General features: G+C 50.7%; 1 protein-coding gene across 1 annotated transcript in view; it reads right to left on the bottom strand.

Moving 5' to 3' along the window:
- EFHB (EF-hand domain family member B) overlaps window positions 1–13156 on the bottom strand; it is a 46032-nt gene extending 32876 nt beyond the window's left edge. The window contains exons 1-7 of the mRNA XM_075922088.1: window positions 12919–13156; window positions 12507–12569; window positions 11218–11361; window positions 7618–7798; window positions 6510–6620; window positions 3523–3652; window positions 2849–2932 (exon numbers count right to left, since the gene is read on the bottom strand). Coding sequence (XP_075778203.1) covers window positions 2849–2932; window positions 3523–3652; window positions 6510–6620; window positions 7618–7798; window positions 11218–11361; window positions 12507–12569; window positions 12919–12984 — 779 coding nt within the window. The 5' untranslated portion in view covers window positions 12985–13156. The remainder of the gene's footprint in view (window positions 1–2848; window positions 2933–3522; window positions 3653–6509; window positions 6621–7617; window positions 7799–11217; window positions 11362–12506; window positions 12570–12918) is intronic.
- Between the last annotated feature and the right edge of the window lie 5097 nt (window positions 13157–18253).

Here is an 18253-nt window from a genome sequence, read left to right as displayed (position 1 = left end):
CACTTTTTGCGGAAAAGTGTCCATGGCCAATGTAGACGCGGTTTTCCGCAAAAAAGCCCTGATCGCCATTTTTGCGATCGGGGTTTTTTTTGCAGAAAACAGTACTGTGCTGTTTACACTGGCCCTCTTGCGCAAATGATTTGTGCAAGAGGGCTTTTGCCCGAACTGGAGCAGCACAGTATTTCCACAAGAACACTGACGATCTTACATGAGATCGTCAGTGTTCTTGCGGAAATTCAAGTGGCCAGTGTAGACAGCTGGCAAGTTTTTCCGCAAAATCATCTGTTTTGCGGAAAAACTTGCCAGTCTAGACACAGCCATTATATCTAGGCTGAATCTGATCTCTGCTCAAAATAACACCTACAAATAAACAATTATTAACTAAAGAAAGAACATTCATCGTGTCACAGACCAGATTTCAAAAGTGTCTGATTTTTGCAGTTTTGTGCCCACAACAATGGGAGCCAGACCAACATCTTCCTGGAAAATTTGGCCCTATTTTATTAATTAAAATACAAAATTATCCATGATACTAAATACTTATTTCTTTACGATTTTTAGCAGAAATAGCTACTTCAAAATATATATATGTAAAATGAACAATATTCATTTTAACTCTTAGTTTAAGAGCTATAAATTTACCATATGAACTAAAAATCTCCATCATAAACAAGAAAGGCACTCAAGTTTCCCTTCCATAGATGGGAGCACAATAATCAATCATCTGCAAGGTTTCTGATGTGCAGCTATTTGGTCTCTCACCTTTTCTGCATTACTGGTGGAATGTGGATAGGATAAAGGAAAGGTCTACATAAAAAAATAGAGACTGAGAATATCTGGTGTCAACCCTACAGTTGCATAGTGTGTCTTTGCACTCCTTCAGGGACCTCCAGAAATAACAGAACTGCTAGTTCCCAGCCATGCTGCCACTGGCTACATGTTCAAGCAGTCAATTCTGTAACCCCTACAATGGAGACTGCAGATCTTAAGGATGGCTAATGGTGCTTGAAGCAGCATCAACACAGTGAATTATAATCCTCAATAGAGGAGAACATGCTGGTAAACAATTTGCCCTCAACTCCTCCATTGACTGGTCACACACCCTTTTCCTATGCAGATAATCAGGTAAGCTTTCTATGGAGGAAAAATGGGAATATTGTTCACGTGAACAGATCAACAAAATTAGTGTCAGTGAAGGTGCTAACAGTTAACTCACCTCCCCATCCCTGTCTCTACAGACTAGAAATGTCAATTTCCTCAATCTGTGGCAGCTCAGGCAAGGCTGAAAATGCCAGACATATCAGATACCACCATACACAGAAAGTGGCAAACACCAATCTGTCAGATATATATTTATGTCCCTATCCAGCAAAACACTTAAGACTATGTTTAAAGTTAAGTGCATTTTAGGGACATACTTTCTCAAATCAGGGCCTGAATCGGGGCCTTCATTTCTTATAACTTCCTTAAAAATAGGAACGGTAAATTGCTATAGCACATCATTCAAATGTGCTCCAGATTAAGTGGGTGTAGGCCTTTGTACAGTCATACTGAATATATTGCATACAGAAAACAGAAAATCCTTTTTACAATTATTGACGCCTATTTAATTTTGAAATTTAGTGAAGAATCATTTATCATTTAAAGTGAAAATCACCCTTCTCGCCTCTTCTTCCCATGTACAAATCCCAGTTAATCTGGGGTTTTGTGAAGAGCTGTGGTGCTTAGGGAATGATGAAATCCAGCTCTCAACCTACTGACAGGCAGCAAGACTGCTATGCATCCACCCATTGACCATTATTAAAGCCTAATGGATTTTAAAATAAAATTTGTATTTAGGGTTGCCAGGTATCCTGTTTCGAACCAGATAGTCTGGAATTTGAGCTTTCTGTCCAGGAAACAAATTGAGAAAATACCCAAAATATAAATGTCCAGTATTTTCTAATTAAGTAAGTTTTATTATTATCATGAGTATCAGTACGTAGTTGCGTAGTTCCTGGCTGGTAGACATGCTCACACTATGTGAGTGTATCTATCAGCCAGGCAGTATGTAGCTATGCAGTAGAAAGGAGCGGGGGGGGGGGGGGGGGGCAGGGCCGGATGGAATCCCCAGAGCCGGACTCACCCATGCACCCCGCTGGGACCATGCACGGGAGGGGCAGCACCCCAGGATCTGCATGTGCCCGGGCCAGCCCTGTTCCCTGCTGGCTGGTTTTCCCCCGGCCAGCCCCACTCCCCTCTACTCTCTCCCAGCCAGCCCTACTTCCCGCCAGCTGTTCCCTCCCCACCCCCCCGATCTCCCCTGGCCAGCCCCACTCCCCCCGACCTCCTCCTGGCCAGCCCTGCTTCCCGCCAGCCAGTTCCTTCCCCCAATATCCCCCACCAGGCTGCTCCCCCCAACCCCCTCCCGGCCAACCCTACTTCCTGCCGGCTGGTCCTCCCCCCCTTCCCCAGCCCTGATTTCCCCCAGTCAGCCCTAGCCCTAACCCTAACCCTAACCCCTCCCGGCCAGCCCCACTCCCCACCCAGATGGTCCCCCCTTCTTAGATCACGTGTGTCCGGTATTTTTTTGAAACTCATCTGGTAACCCTAGTTGTATTCTCCTATATTCAAAGCTTTTAGCTCAATCCTCGGCCCTCCACCAATAACTCCCCTTCATAGTGATTTCTTTAGAGCTGGTAAAAAGTCTCCTTCTGCAACATATATGGGTGCAATTGCACCCAGGCCTAGTCACACCAGCAGTTTTTCCTAGCCCCAGAATGTGGCAACATTAGGCTTGAGAAAGGTGAGGGTCTTGCACAGGATCTGGATAATTCAGTCCTTGGAAAATATGTCTTTGTTCACTTACGGATCAAGAACTTTCCCAAGCTGAGGCTGAAATTTTTCCTTGAAATCATCACTTCTTTTAGACACTATTTTTGCTGCCTTCTTTCTACAAAATTGGAAAATAATTGTCAGCCATGGTTGCTACATGATGACATAATTTGAAGGAAATAAAAATAAGAAATAAGAACACACTGCAGAACCTACATCATTCCTCTTTTGAAAAGAAAGGTTTATTTGCTCTGTTTCTAGAAATCTAATTTTAATGTATATTTTCATTGTTCTTTTTCTAACTTTTAAAATGTTTAGAATTAATTTGTAAATGGAAAAGGAGCAGGGCATCCATAACATGACTCATTTGCCCTTCCAAAATTTCACATTGACATGACTAAATCATGTCTGTGCAGCTAAGTAAAAATCTTTCTCCGCAGGTCACAAAGCAAGAGCATAGCTGCTCAGCATCTTCTACTCATCATACTAGCGGCAGTCACAGAACTGTCCTCTTCATGAAACAGGAGAGCTCATTTCCCCACTTGGCCTGTGTAATGATGGTCATAATTTCTTATCTATAATGAATTTCCAGGAAAAACCTAAAGGAATTTTGGATGTGATTCATTGCATATGAAAAACAACATTCAGTCATAAAAGCCTGGCTTGGCAAATCAGGCCTTCAATCTATTACTGTCCATTGTAACTTACGATTGGAGATTATAAAGCCAGTGTAAAGATTTGCAAACATTTCGTCCATCATTAAAATGAGGTATTTCTTTTCCATATACATTATATTTGTCGAATGTTGATGGCTCATATTTCCTGTTTATTGCTTCCCCTGTGGAAGCAAATATTTTCCTTTACTCTGTGTGAAATACCTTGACTAGAAAAATATCCTGGAATAAATACCTTAACGCTAGCCTTAACACTTACCTTATCACTTTCTATGAAAAAACTACAACAAAATCTTTAAAACAATTTTGCAATTTAATTATATAAATTGTTTGTTTATTCACAGCTATTTAATTAGTCACAAATCTACCCCCTTGGGAGAGTGCAGAACAAAAGGCGAAAATGACATATTTGGAGGGATCCAGGAAGTAATGAAGAGTGACTTTCCTTTACTACCTTTTACGGTTTAGAAAGAGATAGGAACAATCTAGTTCTATTGTCATTGATATAAAACAATTTCTATGCCAATTAATTATTTCATAATCATAGTGCTATAGCAGACACTTAATAGTGTTGGACAATTGAATAAAATATCAGTATAAAACCAACTAAAAAAAGAAAATATTGGTCCTGACTGGATTACACACTACAGATAAAATCACGTGCCACAGAAGTCAATAGTTTCTGTTTGACCTTACTGTACTAAAGAATTTACCCTTGTTTTTAAATCTATAATTCCTCTTGTCATAATTATTTCCTGAAATATAAATTTCAGTGTCCAAGAACATCATACCAGCACTCAAAGGTAATGTTCCTGAACTGTAAACATGCATTTTCAACCAAAAAAATAATAACTTGATCTGATTTATTGCACCCCTCTTCAATCTGCTGTTGAAAGAACCTCATTTGACACATTGAAGTAAACATTTTCCACTGCTTGTTTTACATTAAAAGTTTCACCTGGTTGCATTACAGCATACAAGATCTAGATAATCTATCAACGATGGCAGGAATAGTTGACATTAATCATTTTTAAAAATGCATACATTCTGGCTAAATGGAACATATTCTCTCTTGTGCTATGAACTCTTTATGCTGTTCTGGTGGAGAAGTTGTAAAGAAGGTCCAAGTGAATTCCTCCAGCAGCAAAATGATACTAGAAGAGGGGTGGGCAATAAGAGGCCTGTGCCCCAGACACGGTTCACAAGGGCTAGCCTCTGGCAGGTCACTGGGTACATTATTTACCTGCTCATCTGCAGGTATAGCTGCTCGCAGCTCCCGTTGGCTGCTGATTGCCATTCCTGGACAATGGGAGCTGTGGGAAGTGGCACAGATTGGGACCCTCCTTCCTGCAGCTCCCGTTGCCTGGGAATAGCGATCTGTGGCCAATGGGAGCTGCGAGCAGACATACCTGCAGACACGCAGATAAATAGCACATCCAGCAGCCTGTCAGGGACTACCCAGCAAACTGAATCTAGATCGCAGGTCACTTATTGCCCACTCCTCTCTGCTTACTCCTATGGTGGAAGTTGTGATGGAGATAACAGAGTGCCATTACAAAATGACACAATTTAAAGTTGGCCCCTCACTGGAGCCAGAATATGGGAGGTGCAATGGAATAGAGAATCTTGCTTTGCACTCGTATCCCTCTCAACCTCCCAACATATGTCACTTATCTTCTGAGATAGCAAGGTCATTATGGCAGGACTTGTGTCTTCTTGTATGTTTGGACAACATCTAAGATAATAGATGCTAGTGGAATAAAAAAATGGTACCGTATTTTCCGGCGTATAAGGCGACTGGACGTATAAGACGACCCCCCTAATTTTCTAGTTAAAACATAGGTTTTCGCCTATACTCGCCGTATAAGACTACCCCCCCCTTAAGAGGCCAACCGGCAGCGCCCCAGCTGCTCTGCCCCAGGGTCCACAACAAAAGCCTGGTCTGCTGGGGGGGGGGGGGGCGCACTAGCTGCTCCCGGTGCCCCTGGTCTGCTGGGGACCATCTCCAGCAAACCAGGGACACCGGGAGCAAAGCCTCTGAGGACGCCGGCAGCAGGACAGCCACGGCGCGTCTGGGCTGTCCCGCTGCCGGCTTCCCCCGAGGCTTTGCAAAGTTGCGGAGGGGCTCGGGCAGCGGGGCAGCCCAGGCACGCCTGGGCTGCCCCGCTGCCGGAGCCCCTCCGCGGCTTTGCTCCGCGGCTTCCTGGTCTGCAGACCAGGGAGACGCAGAGCAGCTTTTCTCGCCCCGGAGTACACGGGCGGCGGGACCTCGCGGTCCCGCAGTCCATGTTCTCTGGGGCGAGAAAAGCCCCGTTCGGACCTGCAAGTCGGGGACTGCCTGTATGTTTATACCCGGCGTATAAGACGACCCCCGATTTTTGGGGGATGTTTTTTAGTATAAAAAGTCGTCTTATACGCCGGAAAATACGGTATTTATTCTACTTACTTTGTACACAGGTAAATTGAAGCTCAGAACATAAGTCAAAATCAAAGAACTGGGAATAGAACCCAGATGTCCGAATTCCTAAATTAGGGATGTAATAGTGTAACCATTTAAACAATTACTCTACATGCGTAAGCTTCTCGGTTACTGTAATGGTTGCATAAAGGCTCCTGGCCCTGCTCCCAGGGACCCAGCCTCCACCCTATCCTGTTAACTCTGTATCAGAGCCCGTAGCACAGGGTGGCAGCTGGCTCGCTGGGAGCAGGGCCAGGAATGAGGCCAGGAGCCAGTATGTGCTGGGAGCCAGTTTAAAAGCCAGCTCACAGTGCACATCAGCTCCCGGGGAGCCAGCTGTTACCCCTCACTGCTGCCTTGCCTCTGATACAGAGGCAACAGTGCAGGGTACTAGTTTGTTCCCTGGGAGTGGGGTGGCAAGCAGGAGCTGGTGCACACCAGGAGCCAGCTTAAAAACAAATTATCTGGTTCTGCATGTGTCAGGTTCCAAGACTAGAGAGATTCAACCTGTAGCTTTGTACATATTTGTGTTTTATTGATCATTAGCCCTTGATTTTACTCACCTACATTGTAGTCATTATGTGTCACAATATATAACTCATGTCCTTCTTTTGCTTCTTTATCCACTTCCTCAAAGGTTTTTGGTGGATTTATAAGCTCTCCACCAGGTGTGTCTGCAAAGTGAACAAATACTAATTAATATGGTAATAAAATATCTTATAAATGTTCAATATGCAAAAAAGTTTTTTAACAGTATCTTATTGGAAGACCCCAATTAATACAGATTAGACCTCCCTGGTCCAACACCCTTGGGACCTGACTGGTTCCAAAGAAGGGAGTTTGCTGGACCAAGGGAGGTCAGCCCCTCTGCTAACAGACACTGGGCTCTCCCAGGATCCGTCAGCAAATCGCCAGGTCCACCTGCTCCTGGGCCACTGGGTTCCCAGCTGCTCGGCCAGCCCCCACGGCTGCTGGGGCACCATTGCCCCAAGGCTTCCAGACTCAGCTGTTCCAGGACCCCTGGGGTTCCGTTGCTCCAGGATTGCTGGGGCTCTGCTGTCCCAGGGCCATCAGTGTTCCTCTGCTCTGGGACCACCGAGGCTTTGCTGTCCGGGGGCTGTTGGAGCTTAGATGCTCTGGACCCAGTGGAGCTCCATGGACATCCCGAGGCTGCCCTGGGGCACCAGGACTCTGGTCCTGCTGGATGACCAGAAAGTCCTGGACCAGAGAGGTTCAACCTGTACTTTGGCAATATTATAATTACAGTTTCACTCAGGTAGCATTCCATCAACACAACCATGATGAAAAGGGATGGGCGAGAGCTTCAAGGGGCTGAGATGGGACTTTAAGTTGTTAGGAATCTATATGGTCAACCCTGGCCACTAGTGGATCCCCTGAAACCTCACCAATCTCATAAAATCTGCAAGTTCAGAAAACAACAGAAATCCCCATCCTTCTTGTGTGTTCTTGATTATTTTAATTAATACATTTTATTACTTTTATACTCTTTTTTGTAATTAGCAGTTGTAATTAGTGTTTCATTTCTATTACACTTTTCTATTCTTTTTGTTTTAAATAATGATTATTATTTAGGTAACTTCCAGAATTCCATGTTAAATTATAAATTACTATGTATTCAATAGCAATATATTTTAACACTAAGTTTACTACCTCTAATGCATGTTGTTCCAAAAGTAGTGGTAGTCACATCCAGACCTTTAGGTAACATTGAAGTTTGATCATGTGACCGTCCCAGAGGGGCTTGACGATTTCTTAAATATAGGGCTTCTTTTCTCTCTTCAAGTTTTTGTTGAAAGCAAGTTTTTTTAGGTGGATTTGTCAAGATGCCAGCCTGAAGAAATCGTACACAGTATGAGTGGAAGAGAGACTGCAGAATCTCTCTAATTCAGAACCAAATGAAAAAGAAATGTTTCCCATTTCTCAGCAAAGATTTAATTGTAGGAGTGTTTTAATGAGCATTTTACCAAATATATTATCAAACACTTAGCACATGTTGGACCTTTCTGGTCCAACACCCTCAGGACTTGATAGGTCCCAAATGAGGTCAGTTTCAGCCCACTGCCTCACTCCGCTCCCAGCCCCAGACGCCAATCTCCCCCCAACAGCCAGACTGGCCACTGCTGCCCCACTGGATTCCCAGCCACCAGCCTGCTCAGGCTGCTGGCCCTGTGACTGCCCCGTAGCTGTCACCAGTCCCAGGAGGACTGCAGCTGGCCTTGTGGCTATCCCCTGCCCCAGCCCAGGCTCCTGCCAGCCCCACAGCTGCCCGCGGGTGTCACCAGCTCCAGTCAAGGCTCCCTCTGGCCCCACAGCTGCCGTCAGACCAGGTCTGGGCTGTTCTGTGGTTGCTGCATGATCTGAACCGAGCTACCGCACAGCTGCCACCAGACCTGGCTCAGGCTACCACACAGCTGCTGCCAAATCTGGCCCGAGCTGCGGCTGGCCCTACTGCCCTGTGACAGGGCTCCCAACCAGACTCTCTTACCGCCCAAGTCCCTGCCACTGGGGCTCTCTGCACCAGGAACATCTGTGGTATTGCTGTGTGTTCTTCCACTTGTTATTTTGCCCATAGTTTGTAAAGTACAATGCCACAAACATTATTCTGGAACTAAGGGTACATTTTGAGTACAACAGTATACAAAATCAAGACTAAAAGCAAGAAAAGAAAATTTAACAATGCCCCTGAACACTGAGTGCTGTTCTGAGGTGATAAATCTTCAATGTTAAATAAAGAGAAGTCCTGTGGCACCTTATAGACTAACAGATTTATTGGAGCATATGCTTTCGTGGGCAAAGACCCACTTTGTCAGAGGCATGTAGTGGAAATTCCAGAGGCAGGTATAAATATACAGGCACATGAAAACAAAGGAGTACCAATCAAGAGGAAGGCCAGAGATAAGGAGGTCAATTCAGTCAGGGAGGATGTGGCCCACTTTTAGCAGCTGATGTGGAGGTATGAACTCCAAGAGAGGAAAAACTGCTTTTGTAGTTGGCTAGCCATTCACAGTTTTTGTTTAATCCTAAATTGATGGTGTCAAATTTGCAAATGAATTGTAGCTCTGCAGTTTCTCTTTGAAGTCTGTTTTTGAAGTTTTTTTGTTGCAGGATGGCTACTTTTAAATCTGCTATTGTGTGTCCAGGGAGACTGAAGTGTTCTACGGGTTTTTTTATGTTACCATTCCTGATATCTGATTTGTGTCCATTTATTCTTTTACATAAGGACTGTCCAGTTTGGACAACTTATATGACAGAGGGGCATTGCTGGCACATGATGGCATATATTACATTGGTAGATGTGCAGGTGAAAGAGCCCGTGATGGTGTGGCTGATGTCGTTAGGTCCTGTGATGGTGTCACTGGTGTAGATATGAGGGCAGAGTTGGCACCAAGGTTCATTGCAGGAATTGGTTCCTGAGTTAGAGTTACTGAGGTGTGGTGTATAGTTGCTGGTGAGAATTTGCTTCAAGTTGGTGGGCTGTCTGTAAGCGAGGACTGGCCTGTATATTTACACCTGCCTCTGGAATTTCCACTACATGCATCTGACAAAGTGGGTCTTTGTCCACAAAAGTTTATGCTCCAATAAATCTGTTAGTCTATAAGGTGCCACAGGACTTATCACTGTTTATGCAGATTCAGACTAACACGGCTACCTCTCTGATTCTTATCTTCAATAGTTTATCTCTGAAATCAGTCAGAAAGAAAAAAATAAAAATACTGTGTGGAGGAGAGGTGTTAAAGAACTAGAAGTTAGAATGAATTATAACATAATAAGAACAGAATGTCCACATCGGTTCAGACCAAAGGTCCTTCTAACCTAGTATCCTCCTGTCTTCAGACAATGGCAAAAGCCAAGTGTCCTGGAGGGAATGAACAGAACAGCAATCATCAAGTGATCCATTCCTTGTTGCTCATTCCAAGCGTCTCTCAAACAGAGGCTAGAGACACTATCCCTGTCCATCTTGGCTAATAGCCATTGATGGATCTATCCATCATGATTTTATATAGCTCTTTTTGAAGAATGTTACTGTAAAAATCAATTAAATAGAAATATCTGGCTTTTAAATGTCTTTCTATTTATTTCACAGTTAAAATTCCTTTGTGTGATTTCAAAATTCAGGCAACACACTAATAATAAAAAGTCCCAGAGTAGAGCACTTAGAATCCCCTTGGGGCAAAGCTAGGGGTGAGCAAAAGGACCTCTGCGGGCCAGATCCAGCCCGCCAAGCTGGCTGATCTGGCCCATTGAGGCCCTGATGTTCCCCCGCCCCCAGGCCAATTAGGGTCTAGGAGCAGGAGAGTGCAAAACTTCCTCCCACCCTGGCAGGACCACCCAGCACTTTGAAGTGCCATGTGCTCCTCGCAGGGTGGGAGGAGACGTCACACGCTCCCCCATCCCCAAGCCCTGATTGGCCTGGGGGAAGAAGGAGCGCAAGAGTTTTCTTCTACCTTCCACCTTCACTTCAAAGTGCCGTATGTTCGCGCAGAGCGGAGGCAGGGTGAAGGAAGCTTTGCGCAGCTCCCCCGCCCCCAGGCCCTGATTGGCCTGGGGTAGGGGGTGCATGCTAAGCCACTTCTCACCCTGCCAGGGGCATGGTTGCCTAGTGGAAAGGGGGGGCAAAGGGGCTCACCCACCCCCAGACCAATCATGGTCGGTGGGTGTGGCAGCCCAGAAGCATTTTGGCCCCGCCCCTTCTGGGGCAGTCCCGGCCAAAATTTAATGCCCACCCCTGGGCTAAGCAAATAATAAATACATAAATAAGAAAAATATTAATTGTAAGGGGTTTGGAGGGAATAAGAGATTTGAACAGAAAGATCTGGGTGGGTAGATTGTGCCACTGAATTGAGAGAGGAGTTTCTATTCTTTATGTGATGATTGAGGTGGTGGTCATGGGTACAAGTTTCAGCATCTAATACAATGTTTGCAGAATGTTGTCATTGACAAGTGAGTTTAGTGGAAGGGGGGTGGGATATATCTGTCACTGAGGAAAAGAGAGTGTCTTCTTCACTTTTCTTTCTCCCTTCCCCACATTATTAGCTTATCTTCACCCCGAAAATTCCCAGTGGCATTTCTCTACTCTTGGAGCCTCATATGGTTCTTCCTTCTCTTGGTGGTACAGCATGATCTCTCCTGTGCATTAGAAATGTATAGCCTCTCATACACAAGCTCAATTATGGCTGGCAGAACCAATTTACAGATCAATATAAGACAATGGGGACTTTTTTCAAACATAGAAAAGATTAATATTCTTACACTCAGTGAAGGCCGGGAGCTAATGCCATGTGTCAAGTGAACTGCAATATCAGGATCATTTGCTCTGCCATAGAATATTCTTTCAGCACCAGGAGCTGGACTTCTACAATTGAGAAACTTTCTCACAACAGGTGGTGTAATAGGCTATAAGACAAGAGAAAACAATTTTACAGGAAAAAGTGACGTATTAGCTTTTTCCTCCCAGTAGAGACATGAGTGTCATCAGAAGAGTATGTCAGCTAACGTATGATGGTATTTTCTTGTGCATCCCATTCACATGCAGGATCATCATAGTGCCCTACCAAATTCATGGTCTATTTTGATCAATTTCACCATGCTAGGATTTTTAAAATAATACATTTAATTATTTCAAATATTTAAATCTAAAATGTCATGGTGTAATTGTAAAGATCCTGATCCAAAAGGGAGTTAGGGGGTCACAAAGTTATTGTGTGTAGGGGAGGTGCAGTACTCAGTGCTACCTTTACTTCTGTGCTCTACTGACAGTGGTGTTGCCTTCAGAGCTGGCTGGAGAGCAGCAGCTACAGACTGAGACCCCCATTCTGTAGGCAGAGCTGCCACCAGCAGCAGTGCATAAGTCACGATGGCATGTTACAGTATTGCCACTATTTCTTCTGTACTGCTGCCTTCCAAGATGCACCTTGGTCAGGAACTGCCACTCTCCAATTGCCCAGCTCAGAAGGCAGCAGGTAAGAAGACCAGCATCATATAGTATTGCCACCTTTAATTTTGCACAGCTCCTGGTGATGCACTGCCTTCAGAGGTGGCTGCCTGGCCAACAGCTGCCATTCTCCAGGCTCCCAGCTCTGGAGGCAGTGCAGATGTACAGCTGGTAATACTGAGATCCCCCTTAAAATAACCTTATTTTAACCACATAGGCAATGGTTTCCGCTCTAGCATGGGGGCTTCTCAAGCCACCCGCCCCAGGCTTTGCCTGAACTTTACCCCTTCTCCCAAAACCCAGCTCCACTTCTTCTCACCACGGCTGCATCCCACCAGCATTCCGCCTAGGGCCTAGATCCTGCCCCATCCACCTCTTCCCTGCCTCTTTTCCCCGAGAATGCCCCATTCCTGCCTTCCCAAGAGCCCAGCATGCCATGAAACAGCTGTTTCATGGGGAAGTGTTAGGAGGGGAAGGAAGGGCGCATACAGCCCACGGCTGAACTAAACCGCAGGCTCTAGAGAGATGATGTGTTTGTGGGTCCCATTCGCTAGGAGATGTGAGAAGCTGCATGAAATAGAGCCCCACACGATCTTAGTACACTCACCCTGGGGAAAGCTTCTGTCAGGCACCTGGCAGCTGTATCGCCGACCGGGATCAGTTTTCCTGCCTAAACAATCCAGTGTCATCAATACGATCTGTAATTTAAAATACGGCAGAGACCGCGGCACCCAAGAGCAGGTTCCGCATGTTAAACCCTGCAGGGAATGTTGCCGGGGCCTGGCTTCCTAGCGACGTTTGGACGGAGCCAGAGTCCCCCAAGAGCGGGCAGCGTCTGGCTGGGGGCTGAGCGAGCGGCCCAGGCCGGGTCCCCCTGAGGAGCCTGGGGGGGTGCAGAGCGGGGGAAGCGTTACAGATGAATGGGGGGGGGCAGGCGCCGCGCGCACTGGGAGGGGCGCAGAGAGGGGACCCCGGGAGACGCACGGGGCGGACAGGGGCGGCGGGACACGCGGACTCACCGTCGGCAGCTCGGGAAACCTGTCAAAGAACCGCCCCCGGTACACGGGCCACAGCTCCCCGACCATGGCGGCGCCGGGCCCACGAGCGGCGGCGGCGGCGGCTGCCCCGACGGGCTGTTTACCACGGTTACCTGGTAACGCGCCCAGCCCCTTGCGCCCCCCGCAGGCAGCGGCCGAGCAGCAGCCCCAGCGCCCAGACTGACCCCGCCGCTCGCCCGGCGCCCTGACCCCTCCCTGCCCATGCCCCGCCCCCACAGCAACCTCACCCCCGCCCACAGGCCCTGATCCCCCTCTGCCTGCGCCCCTACAGCGCCCTGCCCCTGCCCGCCTCCCCCGTGCCCCCTGCCTGCATCCCCTACAGCGCCCTGCCCCTGCCCGCCTCCCCCGTGCCCCCTGCCTGCATCCCCTACAGCGCCCTGCCCCTGCCCGCCTCCCCCGTGCCCCCTGCCTGTATCCCCTACAGCGCCCTGCCCCTGCCCCTGCCCGCCTCCCCCGTGCCCCCTGCCTGTATCCCCTACAGCGCCCTGCCCCTGCCCGCCTCCCCCGTACCCCCTGCCTGTATCCCCTACAGCGCCCTGCCCCTGCCCGCCTCCCCCGTACCCCCTGCCTGTATCCCCTACAGCGCCCTGACCCTGCCCGCCTCCCCCGTGCCCTCTGCCTGTATCCCCTACAGCGCCCTGCCCCTGCCCGCCTCCCCCGTACCCCCTGCCTGTATCCCCTACAGCGCCCTGCCCCTGCCCGCCTCCCCCGTACCCCCTGCCTGTATCCCCTACAGCGCCCTGACCCTGCCCGCCTCCCCCGTACCCCCTGCCTGTATCCCCTACAGCGCCCTGCCCCTGCCCCTGCCCGCCTCCCCCGTGCCCCCTGCCTGTATCCCCTACAGCGCCCTGCCCCTGCCCGCCTCCCCCGTACCCCCTGCCTGTATCCCCTACAGCGCCCTGCCCCTGCCCGCCTCCCCCGTACCCCCTGCCTGTATCCCCTACAGCGCCCTGACCCTGCCCGCCTCCCCCGTGCCCTCTGCCTGTATCCCCTACAGCGCCCTGCCCCTGCCCGCCTCCCCCGTACCCCCTGCCTGTATCCCCTACAGCGCCCTGCCCCTGCCCGCCTCCCCCGTACCCCCTGCCTGTATCCCCTACAGCGCCCTGCCCCTGCCCGCCTCCCCCGTGCCCTCTGCCTGCATCCCCTACAGCGCCCTGCCCCTGCCCGCCTCCCCCGTGCCCCCTGCCTGTATCCCCTACAGCGCCCTGCCCCTGCCCGCCTCCCCCGTGCCCTCTGCCTGTATCCCCTACAGCGCCCTGCCCCTGCCCGCCTCCCCCGTGCCCTCTGCCTGCATCCCCTACAGCGCCCTGCCCCTGCCCGCCTCCCCCGTACCCCCTGCCTGTATCCCCTACAGCGCCCTGCCCCTGCCCGCCTCCCCCGTACCCTCTGCCTGTATCCCCTACAGCGCCCTGCCCCTGCCCGCCTCCCCCGTGCCCTCTGCCTGCATCCCCTACAGCGCCCTGCCCCTGCCCGCCTCCCCCGTACCCCCTGCCTGTATCCCCTACAGCGCCCTGCCCCTGCCCGCCTCCCCCGTGCCCTCTGCCTGCATCCCCTACAGCGCCCTGCCCCTGCCCGCCTCCCCCGTACCCCCTGCCTGTATCCCCTACAGCGCCCTGACCCTGCCCGCCTCCCCCGTGCCCTCTGCCTGTATCCCCTACAGCGCCCTGCCCCTGCCCGCCTCCCCCGTACCCCCTGCCTGTATCCCCTACAGCGCCCTGCCCCTGCCCGCCTCCCCCGTACCCCCTGCCTGTATCCCCTACAGCGCCCTGCCCCTGCCCGCCTCCCCCGTGCCCTCTGCCTGCATCCCCTACAGCGCCCTGCCCCTGCCCGCCTCCCCCGTGCCCCCTGCCTGTATCCCCTACAGCGCCCTGCCCCTGCCCGCCTCCCCCGTGCCCTCTGCCTGTATCCCCTACAGCGCCCTGCCCCAGCCCGCCTCCCCCGTGCCCTCTGCCTGTATCCCCTACAGCGCCCTGCCCCTGCCCGCCTCCCCCGTGCCCTCTGCCTGCGTCCCTACAGCGCCCTGCCCCTGCCCGCCTCCCCCGTGCCCTCTGCCTGCGTCCCTACAGCGCCCTGCCCCTGCCCGCCTCCCCCGTACCACCTGCCTGTATCCCCTACAGCGCCCTGCCCCTGCCCGCCTCCCCCGTACCCCCTGCCTGCATCCCCTACAGCGCCCTGCCCCAGCCCGCCTCCCCCGTGCCCTCTGCCTGCATCCCCTACAGCGCCCTGCCCCAGCCCGCCTCCCCCGTACCCCCTGCCTGCATCCCCTACAGCGCCCTGCCCCAGCCCGCCTCCCCCGTGCCCTCTGCCTGCATCCCCTACAGCGCCCTGCCCCTGCCCGCCTCCCCCGTACCCTCTGCCTGCATCCCCTACAGCGCCCTGCCCCTGCCCGCCTCCCCCGTACCCTCTGCCTGCATCCCCTACAGCGCCCTGCCCCAGCCCGCCTCCCCCGTGCCCTCTGCCTGCATCCCCTACAGCGCCCTGCCCCAGCCCGCCTCCCCCGTGCCCTCTGCCTGCATCCCCTACAGCGTCCTGCCCCTGCCCGCCTCCCCCGTACCCCCTGCCTGCATCCCCTACAGCGCCCTGCCCCTGCCCGCCTCCCCCGTACCCCCTGCCTGCGTCCCTGCAGTGCCCTGACCCTGCCCGCCTCCCCCGTGCCCTCTGCCTGCGTCCCTACAGCGCCCTGACCCAGCCCTCCTCCCCCGTGCCCTCTGCCTGCGTCCCTGCTGCGCCCTGACCCTGCCCGCCTCCCCCGTGCCCTCTGCCTGCGTCCCTACAGTGCCCTGACCCCCAGCCCGCCTCTCCCGTGCCCTCTGCAAGAAGTGCTTTTGCAGAAAGCGTCCTGCAATTCTAAACGCGCTTTTCCGAAAATGCTTTTAACAGAAAACTTTTCCATTAAAAGCATTTTCAGAAAATCATGCCATTGTAGACGTAGCCACTGTGTTGGTGGTGATGGGAGGTGCTATATGGAAAACAGTTTTGGGATCCTGGTGACAGGCACTGGGAGCAGGGGAGGGAGAGGGAGTGCTGGTCAGGCAGCTGCTCTGTTTGAAGTGTTAGCTGCACCTGCAGTGTGCTTGGTGCTCTGTATAGGAGCCACTCTGTGTTTTCCTTCCACTCCTTCCTTTCACTGTCCCTCCCCTCCTTCAATTCTTTCTTTTCAGCAGCCACCTGACTCATGACATCATGCAAAAAGTCCCTCCCCTGCTCCCAGTGCCTGTCACCTCGACTTTTTCATGGCTGTTTCCTTACCTTGTGCAGCCTCTCAGCAGGTGATTGCAATACAGATTGCTATCCCAAAGTTAAGAGAGTGCGATGGGGCATCTTCCCCACATTGGCCCTACAAGAGTTAACACCAGCCTAGAGAGACAGAGTGGTAGGCAGCCACAGATGGGGCTGCAGATAATTAGGGCCCAACTGAGACTATATACATAGAGACTCCTGGCAAGGAAGAGCACACTTTTGCCCCAGCTGTGGTGTAGGGATGACCTGCCTGCTAAGGAAGCTACAGTGGCTTCCTGAGACAGAGTAGTGGTAGGGAAAGGAAAGCAGAGCTAGAGGCTACGTCTACACTGGCCCCTTTTCCGGAAGGGGCATGTAAATTTCACCAGTCGTCGTAGGGAAATCCGCGGGGGATTTAAATATCCCCCGCGGCATTTAAATAAAAATGTCCGCCGCTTTTTTCCGGCTTTTAAAAAAGTAGGAATAAGACCCTCCGGAAAAGGGCACTTTTTCCGGAGGATCGGGGCCAGTGTAGACGCTCTTTTCCGGCTTTTTTAAAAGCCGGAAAAAAGCGGCGGACATTTTTATTTAAATGCCGCGGGGGATATTTAAATCCCCCGCGGATTTCCCTACGACGACTGGTGAAATTTACATGCCCCTTCCGGAAAAGGGGCCAGTGTAGACGTAGCCAGAGAGTTCTGGCCTGACTCCACATCCAGGCTGCAGGGGCAATTACCCCTTTGCCAATGAGGAATGGCCATTTCAGACTGCAGCTTGCCTCTGAGGTAAGGGCTAGACAATTGGCAGTGTCTCACTGAGGCAAGGTGGATATAGGAGGCTGGGGTTCCCTGGGAGGGGAGGATGCCAGGGTGGGGGCATTGTTACAGGGCAGTATTGTAAGGAAAGGGCACCATGGTCAAGAAGGGACAAAGGGCCTGAACCAGTTCAAGAGACACCTGCCAGTGTAAGGTGCTCCAAGACTGAAGAGCTCATTCCCTGAGTAACCAGCAGGAGGTACCCTGATGGTGAGCCTCAATCCTATTACACAGAGGTTCCATTGTTAACACTAGATACAGTATTGCTCAACTCATGTTAAACACAAGGGCACTTACTTTTGCGGAAAAACTTGCCAGCTGTCTACACTGGCCGCTTGAATTTCTGCAAGAACATTGACCATCTCATGTAAGATTGTCAGTGTTCTTGTGGAAATACTATGCTGCTCCCATTCGGGCAAAAGCCCTCTTGCGCAAATTCTTTTGCGCAAGAGGGCCAGTGTAGATAACGCGGTATTGTTTTGCGCAAAAAAGCCCCGATGGTGAAAATGGTGATTGGAGCTTTCTTGCGCAAAACCGTGTCTAGATTGGCATGGGTGCTTTTCCGCAAAAAGTGCTTTTGTGGAAAAGCGTCCATGCCAATCTAGACACGGTTTTGCACAAATGCTATTAACGGAAAAACTTTTCTGTTAAAAGCATTTGTAGAAAATCATGCCAGTCTAGACGTAGCCAAGCACTGTTTGCATATCTAGCTCTGATTGGCTGCCCCAGGGTGAGCATGCAAGATATAAGACCCTCACAATGTTGAGTTAAGCACTAGGGCAAGGGAATTTATTGGTGCAATGGAATACATTAGTGCAGGGCCGTACTATGCCCTGGGCAGGTGTATTTTGGGAAGACTACTGGAGGGATACCCTATCATTGGTAATGGCCACTCAATTTCCACAGTCTGTGTGTTCATCCTGGAAGACATTTAGCTACTTAAAGTGAGCAAGGAAGCAAAGGAGGGTCTTTTAACCAACTGCCATCCTGGCCTATACATGCTTTGTCTTTGTGCAGCAATGGTCCCCTACCCTACTAATAGCACGGTAGGGAAGGAATATTACCCTTAATGGGACTGTGAACACGGCAGACTTTCCACAAAAATTTACAGACATGTAGCCCAATAGTCCTTGGGGTAGAAAAGCACTAAGCACTTAGACTGTGTCTACATTGGCAAGATTTTGCACAAAAGCAGCCATTTTTACCCAAAAACTTGCCGCCTGTCTACACTGGCCGCGAGTTCTTGCGCAAGAACATTGATG

This window comes from Pelodiscus sinensis, chromosome 2 (assembly GCF_049634645.1).
Source record: "Pelodiscus sinensis isolate JC-2024 chromosome 2, ASM4963464v1, whole genome shotgun sequence".
Classification (NCBI taxonomy): domain Eukaryota; kingdom Metazoa; phylum Chordata; order Testudines; family Trionychidae; genus Pelodiscus; species Pelodiscus sinensis.
Note: the sequence above shows the minus strand (reverse complement) of the source record. Positions and strands in the feature narration are given on the sequence as shown.